Below are 20,916 nucleotides of genomic sequence, written 5' to 3' on the forward strand. Positions count from 1 at the left end.
GTTATAAGATGAATGACCGTAGGAAGTATGGTGAATGTTTAATCTTTAGGAAAGCTTTAACCCTTTGCTATTGTGAAAGTCAGCTCTCCGATGGAGGGTCTGCCAGACATAATCACTTTGAGCTTTTTGAAATCCTTTTAAGACATTTAATAAGTGCTGCTCCAATTTGTCTGCTTCATGCTGTACTGCAGAGGAAAAGCCACAGATGTACTTTCTCATTATAGTGTTTTTATGCTGATCTTATTTCAGTTTATAGAGAGCATATGATTTCAGAGATGGGAAACGTATGGGGCTTTACTCAGGGGTTGTTAGATGCTGTCTTGCTTTACTTACACAGATGACTGTATTTGTTGTGCGACTGTTGGTCAGCGGAATACACATGAGAGAATCCAGTTAAACATAAACAATACAAGCACTGCTGTTTAAAAGTTTGGGGTCAGTAAGTCTCTTATGTAGCCTGGCGTGGCCATACTCAATTCTAGTCAGAATATGAGTCTGGTACCGCTCCATTGAGCTTTGATTATGGGGCGTGTTTCAACCGAGCCAGGAAAGACCTCAATTGGATAGATCCACAACCAATCAGAGCAACGGAGCGACGCGTAACGTTAGTTGTCAAATGTCAACAGAACTCAACTGCACTGTGTTGCCAAGTCCGTGTTTTTCTCCATGTCCGCGGGTTGAAGCGACCCCAATTATGTGATTATATAAACCCAGGAATGCGAATTTTAGCAGGCAACCTTGCCAAAATAACATATTTTGCCAACCAAACGTTTTGAGTAGCAATTGTGCGCGACATTGCAAAAACACTTGGAAACCCTGTCTGCACGCACGCATGATTAAGTAACGTTACAAGAAAAACATGAGTGTAAACGATCTTTGGCAGTAATAAAATAATTTAAGGATACACAGAGTACTTACCAACACGATCATCGTTTCTGAGAGAAATAGTAAAGGTGAACGCATATACGAACAAGTTCTCCGTTTAGGATAAGAGCAAATTCAACCCAAGAGCCTTCGATGACGTGGATGATTACGTTACTGTTGATCATCTGTCCATCATCGTCTAAAGCCCGCCCTGACAATTTCATTGGTCCGAACAGTTTCTGTTCGGGCATAATTCCTCCTCTATGGAGCGAGTCCAGACCGAATTGCCCGAGCAAAACATTTTGTGGGCGGGGCTAAATTCGGTTGGCATCCAGGCTATCTCTTATGCTCACTAAGGCTGCATTTATTTGATCATAAAATATGGTAAAAACAGTACGTTTGTGAAATATTAGTTAAAATTAAACATTTAGTTAAAATTAAATGTATTCCTGTGCCGGCAAATTGTCAGCAGTCATTACTCCAGTCTTTATTGTCACCTTCATAAATCATTCTAATATGCTGTTATGCTGCTCAAAAGACATTTCTTAATATTAATGTTGAAACAGTTGTGCTGCATAATATTTTTGCGGAAACCCTGATAAATTTTTTCAGAATTTATTTGAAATAGAAATCTTCTTTTCATGTCAATTTAAAGGTGCAGTGTGTAATATTTATGGGGATCTATTGATAGAAATGCAATATACATAACTATGTTTTCAGTGGTGTATAAAGACATTACATGATGAACCGTTATGTTTTTATTACCTTAGAAGGAGTAATTTCTATCTACATACTCCACGGGTCCCCTAAACGGACAAACTGCTCTACAGATCGCTAGTCACGCTCTGCTCTCTCCGTCGACAATATTTTTGTCCTGTGTCGGCCCCCGTAGCTTCTCTATGTGCTCCGTAAGGGAGGGGTGAGCGTTGGGGGGGATGCAATTCACAACCTCATCACTAGATGCTGCTAAAATTCACACATTGCACCTTTAATGTGTCCTTGCTGAATAAAAGTATTCATGCTTTAAAAAAACTATGTTACCCTAAACTTTCGAACATGGCATATATGATCATATTACTCATAACCAGCACATATGCGGTTAAGCAGTATTGCTCCACAAACATTGATAACATTGAGTTGGACCCATTTTTAAATCATCTGGTCAGGACGCATTGATTGATGTGTATGTCTGCAACAGATTACTTTATTTACCAAGAGCTTTAGATTATTAAAATTCATTAAAGGCAGCTCTGAAAATAAAATGTGATTGGATTCAACAGAATATCACGAGACCATCCCAGCAGCAACACATCTCTGACCTCAGCACCTGCTCGCTAGTTGAACTCGGGCCATTCCCTTTTAACCTTTGACCCCGACCCCTTTACGACTCCTCGACCTAGGTGTTCCCTGCAGCTCAAAGTGACCAGCAGCAGTGGTTTATCTGAACACAGCATATGTCTCCTCAGGCCAGTGCAGGAGATCGGAGCTGAGTCGTTTTATTTTAAAGCAGTCCAGACTGTGATCTGCTGTCTGGGCGGCTTTCCGTGGACTATTTCTGCTATGGCAGTTTGCTGATACATTTCCCTCAGCATCATTGTCCCTTTGCAGGAGAAGGTGATGATTCTGCAGGAGTGAAAGCCTCTTAGAGTCGCTCATAAAGATGGCTTTATGGGGTTTCACTCAGCATGGATGAATCACTGCTCACAACAATACACACAGCAGACTATAGGAGGCCGAAGATGCACTGTTGGTCACTCTGAATGTTGAATTGTGGAAATGTGTTGGTTTGTGTGTGCTTAAAGATGAAGAAAGAGCAAGAAATTGAGAGTTTTTTCAAGCATTGCATTTATTTCCATTAGAATGAAAGATGTGACATCAGAATAGAATAATGAAATAAAATATGCATATAAAAATGTATATTTTACACAGCTATGTACATTAGAATTGGTCCTTAAAATGTATTTATTATTTCATATTCCAGTGTAGCAAGGAACAAAATTCAGGCATTGAAAAAGCAAAAAGCTGCATTTTTAAACTGCTGCAGTATGCAGGTCTGCATAAATTCTGTGTTCTTTAAATAGGGAACACATGAGGCAGACAGAGACAAAGTGAGAGAGAGTGAATGAGGAAGAAAGCGAGTGACCGAGAATGTGTGTGTGTGTGTCTGTGTATGTGTGAGGTCTGGCAGATGCCTCTCTCACTCTGACAGGCTGTCGGTACTGGAGTGTCTCACTCTTTCAGACTGACTGTCTCTTCAGTTCTCTAGGGACTCATGAGATTCACGCTCTCTCTCTTTCACTCTCTCATTTTCACTGCAGTGAAGAAAGTGATGGACAATTCCACAGCCTCCTTTCCATCAAAAGCATCTGTTTCACGCGAGTTCACTTCCCACCGGCTCACCAGTTTTAACCCAGAAATCTTCCTCAAAAATTATTCAAGGAGTCATGCTTATTTAATCGATATATATTTTCCAGAGCAGTGAGTGCAGTGAAATATGAATTTTATCTGATGATGATAAAGGGGGTTGGGAGTCCATTATCAATTCTTGTTTTTCGCTATTCAATATATTCCAACCCCATACAGAGCTGGCCACCAGATCTTGGGTAATGCATTTCAGATTGACTGTGTGTGTGTGTGTGTGTTTGTGTGTGAGAGAGAGAGAGAGAGAGAGAGAGAGAGAGAGAGAGAGAGAGAGAGAGAGAGAGAGAGAGAGAGAGAGAGAGAATGAAAAGATGAAAATATGGGAAAGATTTTCCCTTGGGCTTGCTGTGGTTTTTATGAACCTTATTTGAACTTTGCCATTTTAAATGCCAGGCATTAGCCAACATGTCCACGACTGAGAGGAGAGAGGAACTTTACTCAAAGGAGAGACCTGCCTGTCTTACAAAGCTTCCTGGGACCCTCCCTTTCTTGGATCTCTTTGAAACCAGGATATTTTGATGCTCTAGTGTGATGAGCAGCTTACAGCGTTGAGAACCTCAGTACCGCAGTCACAGCTTCAAAAGAATCTCAATTTCCTCTGCATGGACAGCATGTGTTTTTCATAAATTTGTCTAAATGACTCTGAATCATCTGTGAGTACTGTTACTGTTTTGGAGCCGTGGAGCCGAGCAGTTACAGTAGCACACATGCTCTCATACATTTTTGTTCATGTGGATAAAACAGTGTGACATTTTCTTGTCCCGTCCCCTATTTCTATTCTTCACTATGTAAGTGAAAAAAGTTTCCTCAGCCTCTTGTGGACTTATAACTGGCCCTTTTACACAGGATGTGCTCTTAGGGATGCACAATATATCGGTACCATAGCGGTTATCAACTCAACTCTCAGCTTTATTTATATAGCACCATTAAAAACAACAATTGTTGACCAAGGTTCTGTACATTATATCAAGTACCAGCAATATATAGCACCATGTAAAACATAAATTAGGACTTAAAACAGACCAGACACAGCACAAATCAGCTACAATTAAAAGCCATAGAAAAAATATAGGTTTTGAGTTTTGCTTTAAACTTGTGCAATGTAGAGGCAGTTCGAATGTGCAGCAATGGCAGTTTCAGCCTAGCCCGGGGAACATTTAACAATCTCTGATTGGTTGACCTAAGGGACCTTCCAGAATTGTGAATGGATAATAAATCGGAAATATATACTGGAGAACAGCCAGTATTATTTCTGTCCTGTTGATATTGGTATATTTTTTTTCATGCACATTTCCACTATTTTTAAATTTAGCTTACCTTTGCCGCAGTGTTGTTATTGTAAAAGGGTACATAACACACAGTTTCTGCCAATCTCAATATTTAGGGCTGGGTATTGTTCAAAATCTTTTGTTCCGGTGCCAATTTCGATACCTCAGTTTCGATACCGGTTCCTAACGATACCTTTTTCGATACCATATGTTTTAAAGGGATAGTTCACCCAAAAATGAAAATTTGACATTTATCTGCTTACCCCCAGGCCATCCAAGGTGTAGGTGTCTTTGTTTCTTTAGTAGAACACAAATGGAGATTTTTAACTTCAACCGTTGCTGTGTGTCACTCATAGAATGCATGTCAATGGGGTCTAATTCTATTAGGGTAAAAAAAACATGCACAGACAACTTCAAATTAATCCATGCGGCTCGTGACGACACATTAATGTCTTAAGACACGAAACGATCGGTTTCTGAGAGAAACCCAACGGTATTTATATCATTTTTTACTTCAAATATAACACCATGTCCAACAGCCCCGAAAGCGCAGCACTTCCGGGAAAGAAGGTCAATGTACACGATCTAGTGTAGAGACCTCACTTCCTAAATACCATTGGGTTTCTTGTGCAGTGGCTCAGTGGTTCATGTAGGTTGGCTACAAACCGGATGGTTGGTGGTTCAATCCCCGGTTCCACCTGACCAAGTGTCGAGGTGTCCATGAGCAAGACACCTAACCTCAGCTGCTCCCGACGAGCTGGATGACGCCTTGCATGGCTGACACCGCCGTCGGTGTATGAATGGGTGAATGTGAGGCAATATGTAAAGCGCTTTGGATGGCCATGGGTCTGTTGAAAGCGCTATATAAATGCAGTCCATTTACCAAATACATTAAACACAAAACTTTTATTTTTCACCTTAATTAAAACAAATTCTGTTAACACTTCTCACTCAGGGTAACATTATTAATAAAACTGGTTGTGCTTTTTGTAAGGGTGATCCGATCAGGATTTTTGGAGCCGATCACCGATCGTCGATCACAGATACCGATCTATTTGAAGCCTTCTTTTTATCATGTATAATTATTTATAGGGAATTTTACAGACATTCATTCAGGGCCTGAATTTTATTTCTGACAATGGGGGAATCCCCCCCCCCCTTTAGTGCAGATGCGATGCGCTAATGTGAAGCCATTTGAGCATTTTGAGAGGGAAAGAGAGAGCGCGCGCACGCGATGATTCACTCGCGCTGTTTGTGAACTTACGTCTCACAGAAAGTTTTCCTTTTGCGCCTTTGGTTGCAATACTCTTATCGCATATGTTGCACTTTGCTGACTCGGCATCCACTTTTATAAAGTATAGCCACACTTTAGACCTCTTTGGCATTGTAAAACGACATTAGAACACATGAGAAAAAACAACTACACTTGTGTTGTGTGACTGCGAGTATCTTCAGAAATCCTCCCCGTCACGTGGTGGTGGACAGCCAATCGCCGGTGCTTTAGGTCCTTGCATGCAAGTATGCTACAGGCTCACACAGACACAGCCGCTTGGCTTTTGGAACCGAAATTTGGCATCGAAAGATAAATCATTTTTCGATACTCATAGTTTCAGAGTTTTTCGTTCGATACCATAAAAGTATCGCCGTTCGGTGCCCAGCCCTACTCATGTTAATCTTGAGTAGAGTAGTATTGCATCCTTCATATCTCTGAAGAGTCTTTAGTTTTATCATATTTATAAAAGACAGTTACGCTGTACCGATTCTTTCTGAAAACAGCCGCACTTATGGAGGCGTGCAGTGGGCGGAGCTAAAGAGTCACGAGCACACACACACACCTATGACACACACACATATACAATACATCATGACATATAATTTTCAGTTCACTATACATTCGTGTTTTTTACATTATAGGCACTTAAGCGCCGATTGCCAACAGACATTTGATGCAGTTTCACTCAGGGCCTGCGGGTTCGACTCTATCTGGGAACAAACAAACACACTTGCAGAAGTCCATTGATGCTCCAGAAAAACAAACTGCATCCCCTGTTTCCTTAACACTGGGTTATTTGGGAAGCTGAACAAGGAATAAAAATAAAAAAAATAAATTAAAGCTAATAATAATACCCAAGCATATAACACAATTACTAAAACTTAAAAATAAAGAACTAATTCAAAATATTAATATTGATAAACAATACTGAAATAACACTACTTTGCCATCATCGATTCTAACACTCACTGAAAGTTAATCTTTAGAAACACTTATAATTGAATATTTTAAATTGAAAATGTTTTTCATAATGTGCATTATAATGTTGTGATAAACTTATACATCATTTAACTTTATTGTGGAAAAACAGACATGCATTGCAACACTCAAAAATGTACATATAGTTTATGTTTACATAGAAAAACAATTAAAAATGTCACAGACGAATGCAAGAACATCCTGTGTGAACGGCCCCTAAAGTTTTCAGGTTTAAGCTCCTATTCCAGGGGTAAAAAAGTGAAATTCTCCTCCTGTATGTACTGAGGGGGGCATGTCATGAGTTTCCTGCAGCAGAGACACTGATTGATTACACCTCCTGCAACTCCTCCCAAACTGCATTGCTGCATTGCATTTGCTGTTATGCACTGAGCTTCGTCTGTGGTGATGCTGCCTCATGGTCCAGTGCGCTCTGAGCGCTGTCCCTCCCTCTCTCTGCTGTTAATGCCATTGCTGCTCGCATGTGTAAAGTATCGATCTAATGGCCTGCATGCAGTCAGGCAGCTGTGCTTGATTCAGAGTGATTGGCCAGTGGCTCGGGGAACGAGAGAGAGAAATGGGAGACTGCGTGTAGATGGAGATGACAGGACATTCACCGAATGACGCATGGGAAAGCACGGCTTCTGCAGGCAAATACAGCGTTTAACCTTTCAAGCGGATGTGTTTGACGTGATCAAAACACGTTGAGGGATAGCAGAGAGCAAACGGCTCTTTTGTAGTCTATACACATTTATAGTTAACTGCTTGTGCAGAATGTCAATGTGTTAGGTTAGATAGCTCTGATCTGAAAGATAGTGTAACTGCCTACTGTAGCTGACCCGAAGACAAGAATACACACACACATACATTCTTCACTCATTGGCCTGTTTGCCCACAGCACAGACAGTGGGAGCAGGTGGCGAGGTTGGAAAAGGCCCTTAGAGGTTATCGTGCCATATTGCAAGAGGTTTTTTTTTCTACCTTGTCCTCCTTTTTGCGTGAAACACTCTCAATCCGCAAGCTCTTTCGATTTTTTTTTCAAGCATTCAGCAAAAGAAGCTAGAGTAAATCTGTGGATCCTAAGAACAGGGACTTCTCTTGTTGGCATTATGAGACATCTAATAATTCACTTTCAAAGCATAACACCAGTTGATCAAGAAATTGATTTGATTAAATTAAGTTGTAGTTCAAACTATAATGGCTTGTAAAATAAATATCTACAAACATTCGTTCTTTCAGTCTCAAAATGCAAATGTTGCTCCCAATATTCATCTCATTGGCATTTCACAGCGAAGCATCAAGCTGATCTGTTTATTTGCATAATGATTCAGACGATTCATTATGTAATCTGGATTAGGTTCAGTCAAGTGCATGCTCGGATTAGAGGCTCGTTTCTCATGGAAATATGTTGGAGCATATTGCATTATGAGCATTTAATCTTGTTTTGCATTCTTCATATCATCGCACACCCAACATGTCAAGTTTTTGAAGAAGCCAGTAGTTAAAGGGAGAATCTGGAATCCTTAACACATTATTTTTCACACAATTTACTTATCTGTATACCGCTGTTTTCACTGTCCTCAAAACGGCTTGAAAGATTTCCCTGTTCTATGAAGTCCCTCCTTCAGAAACACGTAACGAGTTCTGATTGTGCCAGCGGTTCCCGTGTTGTGATTCGACAGCAGCTTAGGGCACGCAGAGCGCACGTTACCGGAAAGGTCACGCCTTTCACCATAACGGGGATGCATGCGCTCAATGATCTCTAAGTACAGCGTCCCTGGGAAAGCCAAACAAAGGTGACTTGACTCCGGGATGAAAATAACAGCGTCTCGACGACATGGCAACAAACAAACTATATGAACGCAACCGAACGCAACACTTCCTATTCTCCACGCGGGAGCAACAAGACCACGCCCCCTTTTTCGCGCGTTCTTGTGGGCGGAGGTTATGGTGCGTTCCATTATGGTCAACGATCCGACTCGGCCCTCGGATATGATGTCACTTCCACACTTCAAGCGTTCTGGTATGTTTTGCGCGTCCGAGTCGGAGAAAAACATGGACGGCGCCTCGTCATGCAGTGCGCGCTCCACACTCCGCACACACACTTGGTTATGCGCCTAATAATAGCTAACAATAATCTAGGTTAATGTTATCAAATCAAATCATGCATTTTCTAACGTTACCTACCGCGAGTCAGCGCTGCGCCAGTTTGAAAAAGGCGGGTACAGGACCCTTTTTAATGAACGTTTGTTGTAGGTCTACTAGGCATAGAGATATCTGAACATCTTTGCCAAATGAACATTTAAACAACTAAATCGGTCCAAAAACAATGAAAACAATTCATACTTACAAGTCACACAGGTCGCAGCCATCTTGTATTCCGATTCGGAATTCTTGCTCGGTGTCCTCACGGTTGTCCAAACTTCCGAGCGGCAAAATCCGAGGAAAGGGGGCGTATTGGTGCGTGTTGCTAGGTAACGTCTGTCTTCCTAGTCGGAGCTCCGACACGGATAAATAATAGAACGCAGCATTTGTCGACATACTGCTCTACTGACGTAATTAAAGCAGGAAATACCAGGATGTAGTCCTAACCAGCCGTTCGCTGTAGGCTTTGAAAGGGAACTTCTGTTAAATAAAATATCTCGCTTGGCATTGAACTTTGAGCTTTATAATTTTACAGGTATTATAAATGCTCTAACAGCAACATTACACACTAACTAAAGTTTGAAAAATGGGATCACGAAGAACAGGACCTTTAAGAGATTAGGTACAACCCTTGGACCATGTGCCTGGTGCGCCGACCTTTTTTTCCGTCGTTAAATTAGCAAACGTGGATTCGGACACACCCTAAGTGTGTACCTGCGCCATGCGCTTCAGACCATGCGCTCAGATCGTTAAAATAGGACAAATATTTTCAGCTTTTTAGTAGTCTCAAGCATTGCACACATTTCATTTATGTTCAAGTTGGTTATGTGAATTCACCGTGCTGACCAACAGAAAGCTTCTTGATTTGAAAGTGATTTCTGAACAGCACTTCATACATCTTATTTTCACTTGAGGTTGTATACCGTTCACTGCTGGTTGCATAGCTAAGCCTATGTGACCTTTGGGTGACTTCTTTCACGTTTTTCAACCCCCTTCGAAACCGGAGCACCTTGTGAGAGGCTACCATCATCAATCCAACCACAATCAGCCACACGCCAATCTTCTAAAGGGCAGAAACCTGATCGTGCCATGTTGTTTTTCTTTCTCCCTTCTATCCAAGCCGGCTGTGCAATCGCTCTGGTGAAACGCTGTGATTTGCTCCACTGGGTTTGATATGTGACAGCCCTAGCAAGCTGCCTGCAAACAAGCCCAATTCCCTCATAGACCAGTGTGCCCATGTTGGTCCATGCCTGAGCAAGTATCCTATCTCCGTCTTATGGGCGAGATACTGGATTCAATTACAGTCCTGCTAAAGAGTTAGAATTCACCTCCCCCTTGAAAACCAGGTGTTAGAGGAGCAGGCAGAAGGAGATAGAAGATGTAATAGACTGTATGGAGAAGGCAGTAAGAACAACTACACACAATCCATATGAGACTGTTCAATACATATGAGGCTTTTGACTGAAACTATGTGACATGTACAAAAACATACCTTACACAACTACATCCATACACATTTGCTTGATAAACACATTTGAAGCACCGAGCCATGTTGCACATACTTGAAATGGGAGGATAGATTTACCTTCAAATGTCTGTGCTATTGAACTGGATGTCTTGTTATTCATGAAGCATGTCAACAGTTTAACTAAATTAAACCAGGGGTCTTTAAACTAAAATATAAAGGCAGCTGCATATGGATAAAGACCAATTTGAGAATATAACTATACATATTATAAAGACAACATGTATTTATATTGTCATTATACTAAATAATATTATTAAAATGTTATCTGGACACTTTTGTATATTTTAATGGTAACACATTAAAGTTTTCATTAATTAACTACTTTAGTTAACATGAACTAAAAATGAACTAAGTTTAATAAATTCTGTAGAAATATTGTTCATGTTAAAGGTGCAGTGTGTAATATTTATGAGGATCTATTGACAGAGATGCAATATAATATACATAACTATGTTTTCAGTGGTGTATAAAGACCTTACATAATGAACCGTTGTGTTTTTATTACCTTAGAATGAGTCGTTTCTATCTACATACACCGCGGGTCCCCTTACAGTTAAGTCACCATTTTGCACTGTCATGTTTCTCCAGTAGCCCTAAACGGACAAAATGCTCTATAGAGCGCTAGCTACTGTCTGCTGTCTCAGACGACGACATCTTACACCACCGTAGTTTCTCTATGTGCTTCTAAAGCAGGGGTCTCCAACCTTTTTTCATTTGAGAACTACTTTTTTAAAAATGAAAGTCACAGAGAGCTACTCATGTTATATAATACTTAAAACTCTTAAGTAATGCATCATAATTGTCATATTAACAACTATCCAAACTGTTTTACACCTGAAAGAGTGTAGTAGTAGTTCCAGTAGTCGGTACCAATACCATAAACATTTTACGGTACTCTGCCCCAATTTTGGTACCACAGCCAAATGTTTTTTATTTAAATTTTATTTAACTATTTTTTAAAAATCAATGTTTGTTATTTATGATGATAATCATAAGTAAATAATACAAAAAACAAGTATGCTGTTTAAAAGTAAACATTGTTTATACATGAAAGATCAAGTAAAAAATAAGCAACCATTAATAATTATATAATTAGTATTATTTATTTCATAATTATAATTATTAGTAGAGACATATTATTATTACATAGAGACGTAGCTAAATTGACTGTAGGCTACAATCTGTAGTCAATTTCTTCACGTTAAACCAAACTTTTATTTTGACGGGTTGCCATGAATACCCTTTGAGTGTCTGTGTTCATGATATGACAGTGTCTCAATCAGCTCCCTAGTTCAGTCATACCCCTTTTCCACCAGAATGAACCGGGTGCTAGTTCAGAGCCAGTGCTAATCCCAGTTCATAGTTGGTTCGACTGAGGAGCCTTCTAAGAACCGTTTGCTTTTCCACAGGCTGAGAGCCACAACAGAGCCAGGTCTTACGTCACTGTACACACAGTGCACCTTAAATTTCAATATTTACTAATACATTATGGAAATCAAATGTTGTAATTGTTACTATTAGTTAATGCACTGTAAACTAACATGAACAAACAATGGACAGCTGTATTTTTATTAACTAACAAAGTTGAATAAATACTGTAACAAATGCATTGCTAATTTTTAGTTCATGTTAGTTAATACTAATAATGTAATGTTAACAAATGAGACCTTGATGTAAAGTGTTACCATTTTAATACATTTATTCTGTGTAAATTTTGTTTTTCGTTTTATAATCATATTTTATTTTAATATCATTTAACTGTTGAAGTAATGTTCGATGTATAAAAATGTATAAAAATAGTTTTTATTTTTCACTGTTTGGGTCAAACGGGAGTTAGAATCTCTATTTAGAAGGTAATGTTGAGGTTTGTATCTCAAATGATACTGGAGACTACAGCCTTTGAAGTTGTGTGATGTGTCATAAACCTCACACATGCAAGTGTGCGAGTCTGAGATGAGGGCAGATTGTGACCCATTTTCGTTTGTCTCAGTTCAGATATTTAAATCTGTTCTCCCTGGCCAGTCTTGCTGTGAGAACGTCAGAGCATGCGAATGCGAGTTGGATGGCCACAGTAAAGACGACGTTCAGATCTTTCCATGTTCAATTAATGAACATCTGGTCCTGATCCACCGAGGCTCCACCAATCCAATCACACTTTTCCCAGGCCAACTTTTGCAGATCTTCGTATTTGGAAAAAGGCACTTTTGTCATATGAAAATAAGTTACATAGAAAGTCACTGTTTGCTTTAGTTTAATCCTTGCTTAGATTTTTAAATCTAAGTAAAGGTTAACATGGATAGATCACGCAAAACTTAATAGAAATAGTAATCAGAATCAGAGTGTTTCTTTTGTGTTATTTAGATAGTTTATACTTGATCCATCATGAGTAAACACTATTGATTATTGCATTCCAAAAGTTCACGTGTTTTTAATTCTCTACTCATTAGATTCCCATTTACAGGCAGAGATGCTGCTTTATATTGTGACTGTTTTCTTTCATCATGTCTATTTACAGCTCCCTCTTCTTTCCCTCTTCTCATTTATATTGATATTTTCCTACTGAAACATGCTAATTGTATTCAGGTGGTGTTTATAACACACATTTATGTGAACCTGAGAGCATTGTATTATCATACAGTAACGTTGCTGTTAATTTTTGCCTCGGTATGAGATTTTAATTTAGGGATTAATAAATGTGACACCGTGGATTTCAAGACAATTTGGAAAGTATTTGAGGCACACACAAAATCCTTTAAAATCACTGCTAAGCCTATTAATGGCAATTACACAACAAAGAGCTGGCAGTGCGTGCATTATTGAGAGAATGCCACCAAAGTACTTCCCGTATAGTCAGTGTACCATCTCTGACAGCTGTGGACTGCAGTCAAGCAGGACGATTATCTTCAGTTTCATTCTGAAATAGAAACCCGCCTGAATATCTTGCATGCTGTCTGATGGTAAACACTGTGTCACGTGCATCAGACTCCTTTCATTATTTTTTTCTCATGTTGTTAATGTATGTATCTTTGTCTTTCTGTAGTGGAAGATAAATCAGATAATGGGGAACTAGATCTAAATGGGATTGATGAAGATGAAATTGAAAAGGTATGTATTCGCTTCATCTTACCCTGCAAAAATCGTTTTCTAATCAGTTTTTTTGTCTTTTTGTAAAAAAATTAAAAACATCTTTACAAGAAGATACATTTACTTGAGAAAACTGTGTAAGATAATAAGACATACACCAATCAGGCAAAACATTATGACAGGTGAAGTGAATAAAACTGATGGGGCTACATAGCCGCAGACCAGTCAGGGTGCCCATGCTGACCCATGTCCACCGCTGAAAGCACCAACAGTGGGCATGTGAACATCAGAACTGGGCCACGGAGCAATGGAAGAAGGTGGCCTGGTCTGATGAATCACGTTTTCTTTTACATCACGTGGATGGCCGGGTGCGTTTGCATCTCTTACCTGGGGAACACATGGCACCAGGATGCACTATGGGAAGAAGGCAAGCCGGCGGAGGCAGTGTGATGCTTTGGACAAAGTTCTGCTGGGAAACCTTGGGTCCTGCCATCCATGTGGATGTTACACCCTTTTATGGAAACGGTTCAGGAATGGTTTGAGGAGCACAACAACGAGTTTGAGGTGTTGACTTGGCCTCCAAATTCCCCAGATCTCAATCCAGTCGAGCATCTGTGGGATGTGCTTAAAGTGTAACTTCAGTGATTTAGCATTAGTCTTTGTATCAGTAGAAACCCAGTAGTATATTCAAATGATGGTACTTTCCCCCCTCATATCCCCCTGAGACGAGAGAACTATGCATTTTATTTCTGGAAAAATTCCTCCGATTGACGCAAATATCGTCATTTTGCGTCGGAGGAGGATTTTTTGGCCAGAGACAAAGCCTACAGCCACTAGATGGAGCTGTTCCGTATGTGTTTCAACCCGCCCACAGGGGAGGGATCTCACGCACAGAGTGTAAGACACAGACGGCCGCACGGACAATCATAATAACAATCATAATAACGGAGCGCGGTGCATAGTAAAGTGAGTGTTTAACGCTTAACGTTACCTCAGCTCTGCTCAGCTCTTCATGAGGAATGAAATCTGACACTGCTGCGTCTGTGCCGTGACTTTCGTTCGGCTCACTCACACTTTATTGAAGACACATTCAGTTTTTAATTGCAGTGTTTATTCTCTAACTTAACGAAATTATTGTATTACTATGAAGATCAAAACGATGGTGTACGGAGTGGCCTCGTAGGGCAGCGAAGCAAGTGCATTCTGGGAGTTGTTGTCTTTCATCCACATGAGACAAAAATGCACTTTCTATCTTTTCTCAGTCTAGAAGGCACCAAATTCAAAAATAATTTCACATTTATACTGCATAAATGACCCATAATGTTCATAATGGTCATAATGTTATGCCTGATCCGTGTACATCTCACTAAATGTTGTCACATATACTGATACTGTGTTGCTCCGAGAATGGAGCTTTAAACTTCTGCTGAACTTTAGCAGGTCATGTGAAGTTCAAAAAACTGATGCCTGATGTCCTGCATCCCAGATTCACAAATTATCACCTCTTAGCATTACTTATCAGCATAGCACTGTAATCTTCTTACAGTACATTCTGAACGAGATAGAGGTGGAGGCGAAGACAGAGCTGTGGATGAAGCAAAATGAGGAGTATTTGAGGGAACAGAAAGGTAAGCAAAAAGGAGAAGCAGCTTAATACATTTGCATTTATTAACACAATACATACTCATACATCCGATTTGACGTCAGAGGCATGTGTCTAACTAAGACACTGCTCAGCCACAGAGATAAAAAAAATCCAGTGAAAGGAAGGATTTTGTTTTTTTAATACTCAATTGGCACAGTGAACTACTTTCTGCAATTTCATCTCACGATGTAACCTTGTGCGATTAGGCTCGATTTTTGAGAATACGTAAATGGAAAATACCTGTGATAACTAAAAGACTGACCTTCTGAAGTTAATCTGCTCAACCTTTAAAAAGTTTGTTGAGTTTTTAAAGCCCTTTATTTTGTATTGCTTTTTTGTATCTACTCCATTTGATAAAGCCATTTGGTTTTATTTATTTATTTATTTTTAGAAAAAGAAGAAAAAATAGCTAAAGAGAAGGAACAAGGGACCTATAAGGAGAAGGTGAGTAAGTCATGTGTGTGTGTGTGTGTGTGTGTGTGTGTCTGGATCTTACTTGTGTCGACATGGGCTTCTCTCCCATTCCGTGGTCTTCAGACACTCAGCAGCTAGGGATCCTAGGAGACAGCATATTTTCCATTTTAACTTCATTTGCTCCTCTGGTTTCACCCCAGGCTTTCAGTGTCGTCTCTCCTTAACCTGTCTGCTCTGACATCTGCACCATGACTCCCAGTTGGGGTTGGATTAGCCAGCCCTGCTCTGCACCTCTAATGAGGTGCCTTGAGCCTGATAGCAATTTCAGATACAGTCGTCCACTTGCTGACTGTGAAGAGACTTGTTACACTTTGGTACACGAGAAACATGGTCAGCAGTGACCAGATCAGATGAGCTTGATTGCTTTTCCAGGCTACTAATGGGATTCTGTCACCTTGTTGTTGACAGCTGTTGGTCTGACATCATTATATCAAGACCTAAAGGAGAAAATGCACTGTTTAAATGATACCCAGATGCCCCCCCAAAATTTAGAAATACCCACTTAATAAATGAACAGCATGCTTTTTAGCCTTCAGAAACTGTTTTAGAAAGTCAAAGGACTCTTCGTTATGATTTAGGGTATGTTTACACTACACCGTTTTTAACTGAAAATGGAAAACTTGATGCATTTTGGCCAATCATTTACATGACGACAACATTTGGGGGCCTGAAAACACAAGCTTTTGAACATGGGTTTCAAATTGCAAAGTTTGGCAAACGATTGCCTTTACTATCTCCGTGTAAACAGCAAACATCATGCGCATGCATATTTCATGTTCACGCCATAGACTGTAAAAAAATATGAACGTAGTGTCCGTGACGTCACCCATAGGATTCTGAAGAGCAGTTTTGAAGTGGAAAGTAGGGACGAGCTGGCCGTTGCCATCTTGGCTGCGCATCATCGCGTGTCCCTCCCGGATAATAGAAAATGGGCAATTAGGCAGGACGTGGGCGGAGTTAAGGTGACGCGATGACTAACAGACAGCAGACAAATGGCTATCCACTAGGGGTGGGAATCTTAAAGGTCCCATGGACCTTTAAGTTTTTTCAGGTTTTTCCTGAAAAATCAGGAAGGTTTTTCAACATTAATATGAGTTCTCTTTCATCATCTCGTGTTCGAGATCCACCTATGGGAAGGGCATCCGTACCTGACCTCTGCAGAAGCATCCAATTGCACCAAGTCTGGCAAGACAGACAGGAGCGCGCAGCCAATGCCCGGTAAGGCCCCGCCCCTTACCTGCGGGCATATATAGCCTGCACGCGCTACTGTATTCCAGTTGACATTCGCTTCTCGCGATCTCTGCTTGTACACAGCTCGGTTGAATTGACCCTGCTCACTAACTGTCTACAGGAGGAAATATCCTTTCGATCAGCCTCCGCCAGGCGTGACAGTTTTCTATTCCGCCAGATTGTCTGTGTCTGCTCTCGGAGCCGCCCACGCTCTCACGTTTTCCTGTCCCACGGCTGCCCGCCACGGATTTCTCTACGTTTTTCGCCGGTATGTCGCTCTCTATCCCTGCTTCCTCTGCCACCAGCTTGTCACGGGCCTGCCCGGCGTGTGGTGCGCTTATCGCCGCTAAGGACCTTCACTCGTTCTGCGTGGTTTGCTTGGGCCTCAAGCACGCGGAAGAGGCCTTGGAGAATCCGGAGAACTGCAGCCACTGCCTCGTGCTGCCTAGGAAACTACTGCGACGCCGCCTTAAAGTTGCTGCTACCCAGTGCGGCGAGCTCGACTTTTCGGATTCGGACGTGAGACACGGTGACGACAGCGCGCCACCGGGGGCCTCCCGGGACGCGACTTCTCTTGTTTGGGCTGATCAGCCTAACTCTGAGTTCCCAGAAGAGGACATCTTCGTGGGCAACCTCCCGCTCGTCGACGAACCGGCTGGGTCCGGTGACGACGACGACGACGCGGGCCTTCTCGGGGTCTCCGAGGACGAGGATGCCATCCCGCCCTCTGGTATTCCCCAGGCCAGCGTCCCCGCGGCCTCCCAGTCTATTCTCCTGGATGTTTGTGAACGAGCGGCCGCTCGTCTCAATATTGAGTGGCCGGCTCCACAGAACGCCACCGACCAGGAGAGAGACATTTATGATGGGAAAGTGTTGGGAGCGCCTCCTGGCCCAAGGAAGCAACTCTTTCCCGCCGTTCCAGCATGTGCTAAGCACATGAAACATTACTGGAAGGATCCGCTCGACTTCAAACACGGTCTCGCGGGCCTGGAGGTTAAAGACATGGCGGCTCTTGGCATGGGTGAGCCGCCCGCTATAGAGCCCTCTATCGCCAGGCACCTCATTCCAGCCCAGGGAGGGCTGCTCGCCCCCCCTAAACCGGTTCTTCCTAGTAAGATGGACCGTTTTTCTGCCTCGGTGCACCAGGCCGCCTACAAATCATCGGCCTTGGCTGTTAGAGCCCTTAACGTCTCTTCGCTCCTTTCTGCCTACCAGGCGGAAATCCTAGAAGACCTGGGCCAACAGCTCGACAAGGGATCTCCCTCCCCTTCACTGTGGAAGGAGATCATCACGGTGAACGATCTCGTCCTCCGCAACGCTCGTCAGGCCGTCCAAGCCTGCGGGCGCTCCATGGCGCTTTCTGTTGTAGGGGAGCGCGCGCTCTGGCTCAATCTGTCAGGCCTGGCTCAATCTGTCAGCGAGAAGAGGCGCATCGCAGGCGCCCCGTTAGAGCCCAGCCGGGCTCTCTTTGGGCCCGCCGTCGCACTAATGCAACAGCGGTGCGACGACAAAAAGAAGGAGGACGAGGCTTTTAAGTTATGTCTTCCTAGGAAGGCGGCTCCACGCCAGGCGCCCCCTGCGTGTTTGCCTAACCCGCCGGCCCCGGCGCGTCACTTTCATCAGGGCAAGGAAAGGCCCCGCAACAAGCCCGGCCCGCAACGGCAGAGCAACCCACCCTCGACCAAGCCCTGGGGGAAACCTACTGCTGCTGCCGCCGCGGGAAAACCCCCAAGCTCTACCCCCAGCGACTCCAAACGCAAGCGGCCTGCCTGATGTTTGGCCGATGTGGGTTTGGGGTCCATGTTCTCGAGCGACAAGCTCTCTGGACTCGCTTCCCGCACTAGAGCCCCCGTCCAAAAGACGACGGGTCACTTCTGGAGGGTCCCCCCCTCCCATGTGTTCAGTGGACGTTGTGTGTTCTCCCCCGTTCAAGGGGTCTGTTGTGAGGATGTGTTCAAAAGCAGTGTCACCACACCGCACATGTTGTGTTCCCCTCACTCAGCTAATAAAGGCTTCGGCCCCATTGTTTCCCCGAAAACAAAACACACAAAAAAACACAAACACATTAAATCAAACGAATCAAATGAATTCGTTACAGAGGGATGTCCTCCCTCTGCAGGGAAATCACTTTTCTCTGCAAAGGGCGGACAGCTCTCTGAACCCACACATGCAGTTCCTAGTTTCCCCACTAGAGGGCGTCATTGCATCACAAATAAGCCAGCTGGGCACACACGAAGCCGGCATCGCTCGGGTGGGTACGCTCGCGAGCCGTGCGTCAGTTTGGCGAGCTGCAGCGGCACCAGAATGGGTGATGCGCACAATAGTGCAGGGCTATCGTCTGCAGTTTGCTATGAAACCCCCGTGGTTCAGCAGTGTTCTCTTTTCACACACAGAAGAGAGCACTGCCCACGTTCTGAAGGAGGAAATCTCCTCCCTTCTGAGCAAACGTGCGATTCAGGTGGTTCCCCCCAATCTGATAAACCAGGGTTTTTATTCTCGTTATTTCCTGGTCCCAAAGAAGGACGGTTCTCTCCGTCCCATTCTGGACCTCAGAGTGTTGAACAAACATTTAAGGAAATACAATTTCAGAATGTTAACTCATGGTTCGCTCGCCCGCGCCATAAAACAGAACGACTGGTTCACATCGGTCGACCTGAAAGATGCTTTTTTCCACATAAAGCATTTTAAGCAATTCGTTTGTTACGAATTCACGGTCCTGCCATTTGGTTTTAGTCTAAGCCCACGGTCCTTCTGTCTGTGCGCGGAAGCGGGCTTGACTCCCCTGAGAATGTCTGGTCTACGGATTTTGACATACATAGACGATTGGCTCATCATAGCCGACTCGAAGGAAAAGGTGTTGCAGGACACCTGCCGTGTGCTCGCGCACATCACATCCCTGGGCTTCAGGGTGAATGTGAACAAAAGCAATTTTGCACCCAGCCAGAATGTGATCTTCTTGGGCCTGGAGCTGAACTCAGTCTCCATGCGAGCGCGTCTCTCTCAGGAGCGCGTTCTCTCTCTGATGAACTGTCTATCGCAGTTCAGGGAGGGGGCGAAGGTGCAATATCGCACATGCCTCAGACTACAGGGTCTTATGGCTTCATCTATCCAGGTTTTGCCACTAGGACTCCTGAGGATGAGGGCGTTCATGAAATGGGTTTCGTCACTACATTTCAGCCCGTTACACAATCTCTGTCGCTCGGTAACAGTGACGCGCACCTGCGCCGCAGCTCTGCGCCACTGGAGGAGCACAGACTTTTACGCACAAGGTACCGTCCTGGGGACGGTAATGTTGCGGAAAGTTGTGACGACGGATGCGTCCTTAACAGGCTGGGGTGCCACCCAAGAGGGCAGAACTGTGAACGGTTTGTGGCCGAACAAACTACGTTCAGAGCACATCAATTATTTAGAGCTTCTGACCATTTGGAAGGCTCTGAATCATTTTCTGCCTCGTCTGCAGGGACATCATGTGCTCGTACGCTGCGACAATACCACGGCAGTGGCTTATATCAATCATCAAGGCGGCGTGCGCTCGTCGAAACTTCATGCCCTAGCTTACAAGCTGCTGGTATGGAGCAGACGTTTTTTCCTGTCGTTACGCGCGACTCATGTTCCGGGAATTCTGAACAGAGGCGCGGATCTTCTATCGAGGGGGAACCCGCTCTTCGGAGATTGGCGCATTCACCCTCAGATAGTGAGCATGATATGGATGAGATTCGGACAGGCGTCCGTAGATCTATTCGCCTCGCGCGAAAACAGCCATTGTCCTATGTTCTTCTCGCTAAAGGACTTGGACGCGCCCCTCGGGGTGGATGCACTGGCCCACCCGTGGCCCAAAGTGCTGCTGTATGCCTTTCCTCCCCTGTGCTTGATAATTCCTACACTGGCCAGGGTGAGAGAGGGGGGGCTGTCTCTCATCCTGATAGCTCCCAGGTGGCCCAAAGCGCCCTGGCTGGCGGAGATAATCCCTCTGTTACATGCTCAGCCGTGGCGCCTCCCCCTCCGCACG

General features: G+C 43.2%; 1 protein-coding gene across 3 annotated transcripts in view; it reads left to right on the top strand.

The window, feature by feature from the left end:
- The window catches only part of brf1b (BRF1 general transcription factor IIIB subunit b), a 108,193-nt gene that overhangs the window by 53,414 nt on the left and 33,863 nt on the right, over positions 1 to 20,916 (top strand). For all 3 annotated transcript variants that reach the window (XM_079831175.1, XM_079831176.1, XM_079831177.1), the window contains 3 exons: positions 13,515 to 13,579; positions 15,105 to 15,186; positions 15,595 to 15,647. In XM_079831175.1, coding sequence (XP_079687301.1) covers positions 13,515 to 13,579; positions 15,105 to 15,186; positions 15,595 to 15,647 — 200 coding nt within the window. The remainder of the gene's footprint in view (positions 1 to 13,514; positions 13,580 to 15,104; positions 15,187 to 15,594; positions 15,648 to 20,916) is intronic.

Source organism: Gobio gobio (genome assembly GCF_949357685.1).
Source record: "Gobio gobio genome assembly, chromosome: 12".
NCBI classification, from domain to species: Eukaryota; Metazoa; Chordata; class Actinopteri; order Cypriniformes; family Gobionidae; genus Gobio; species Gobio gobio.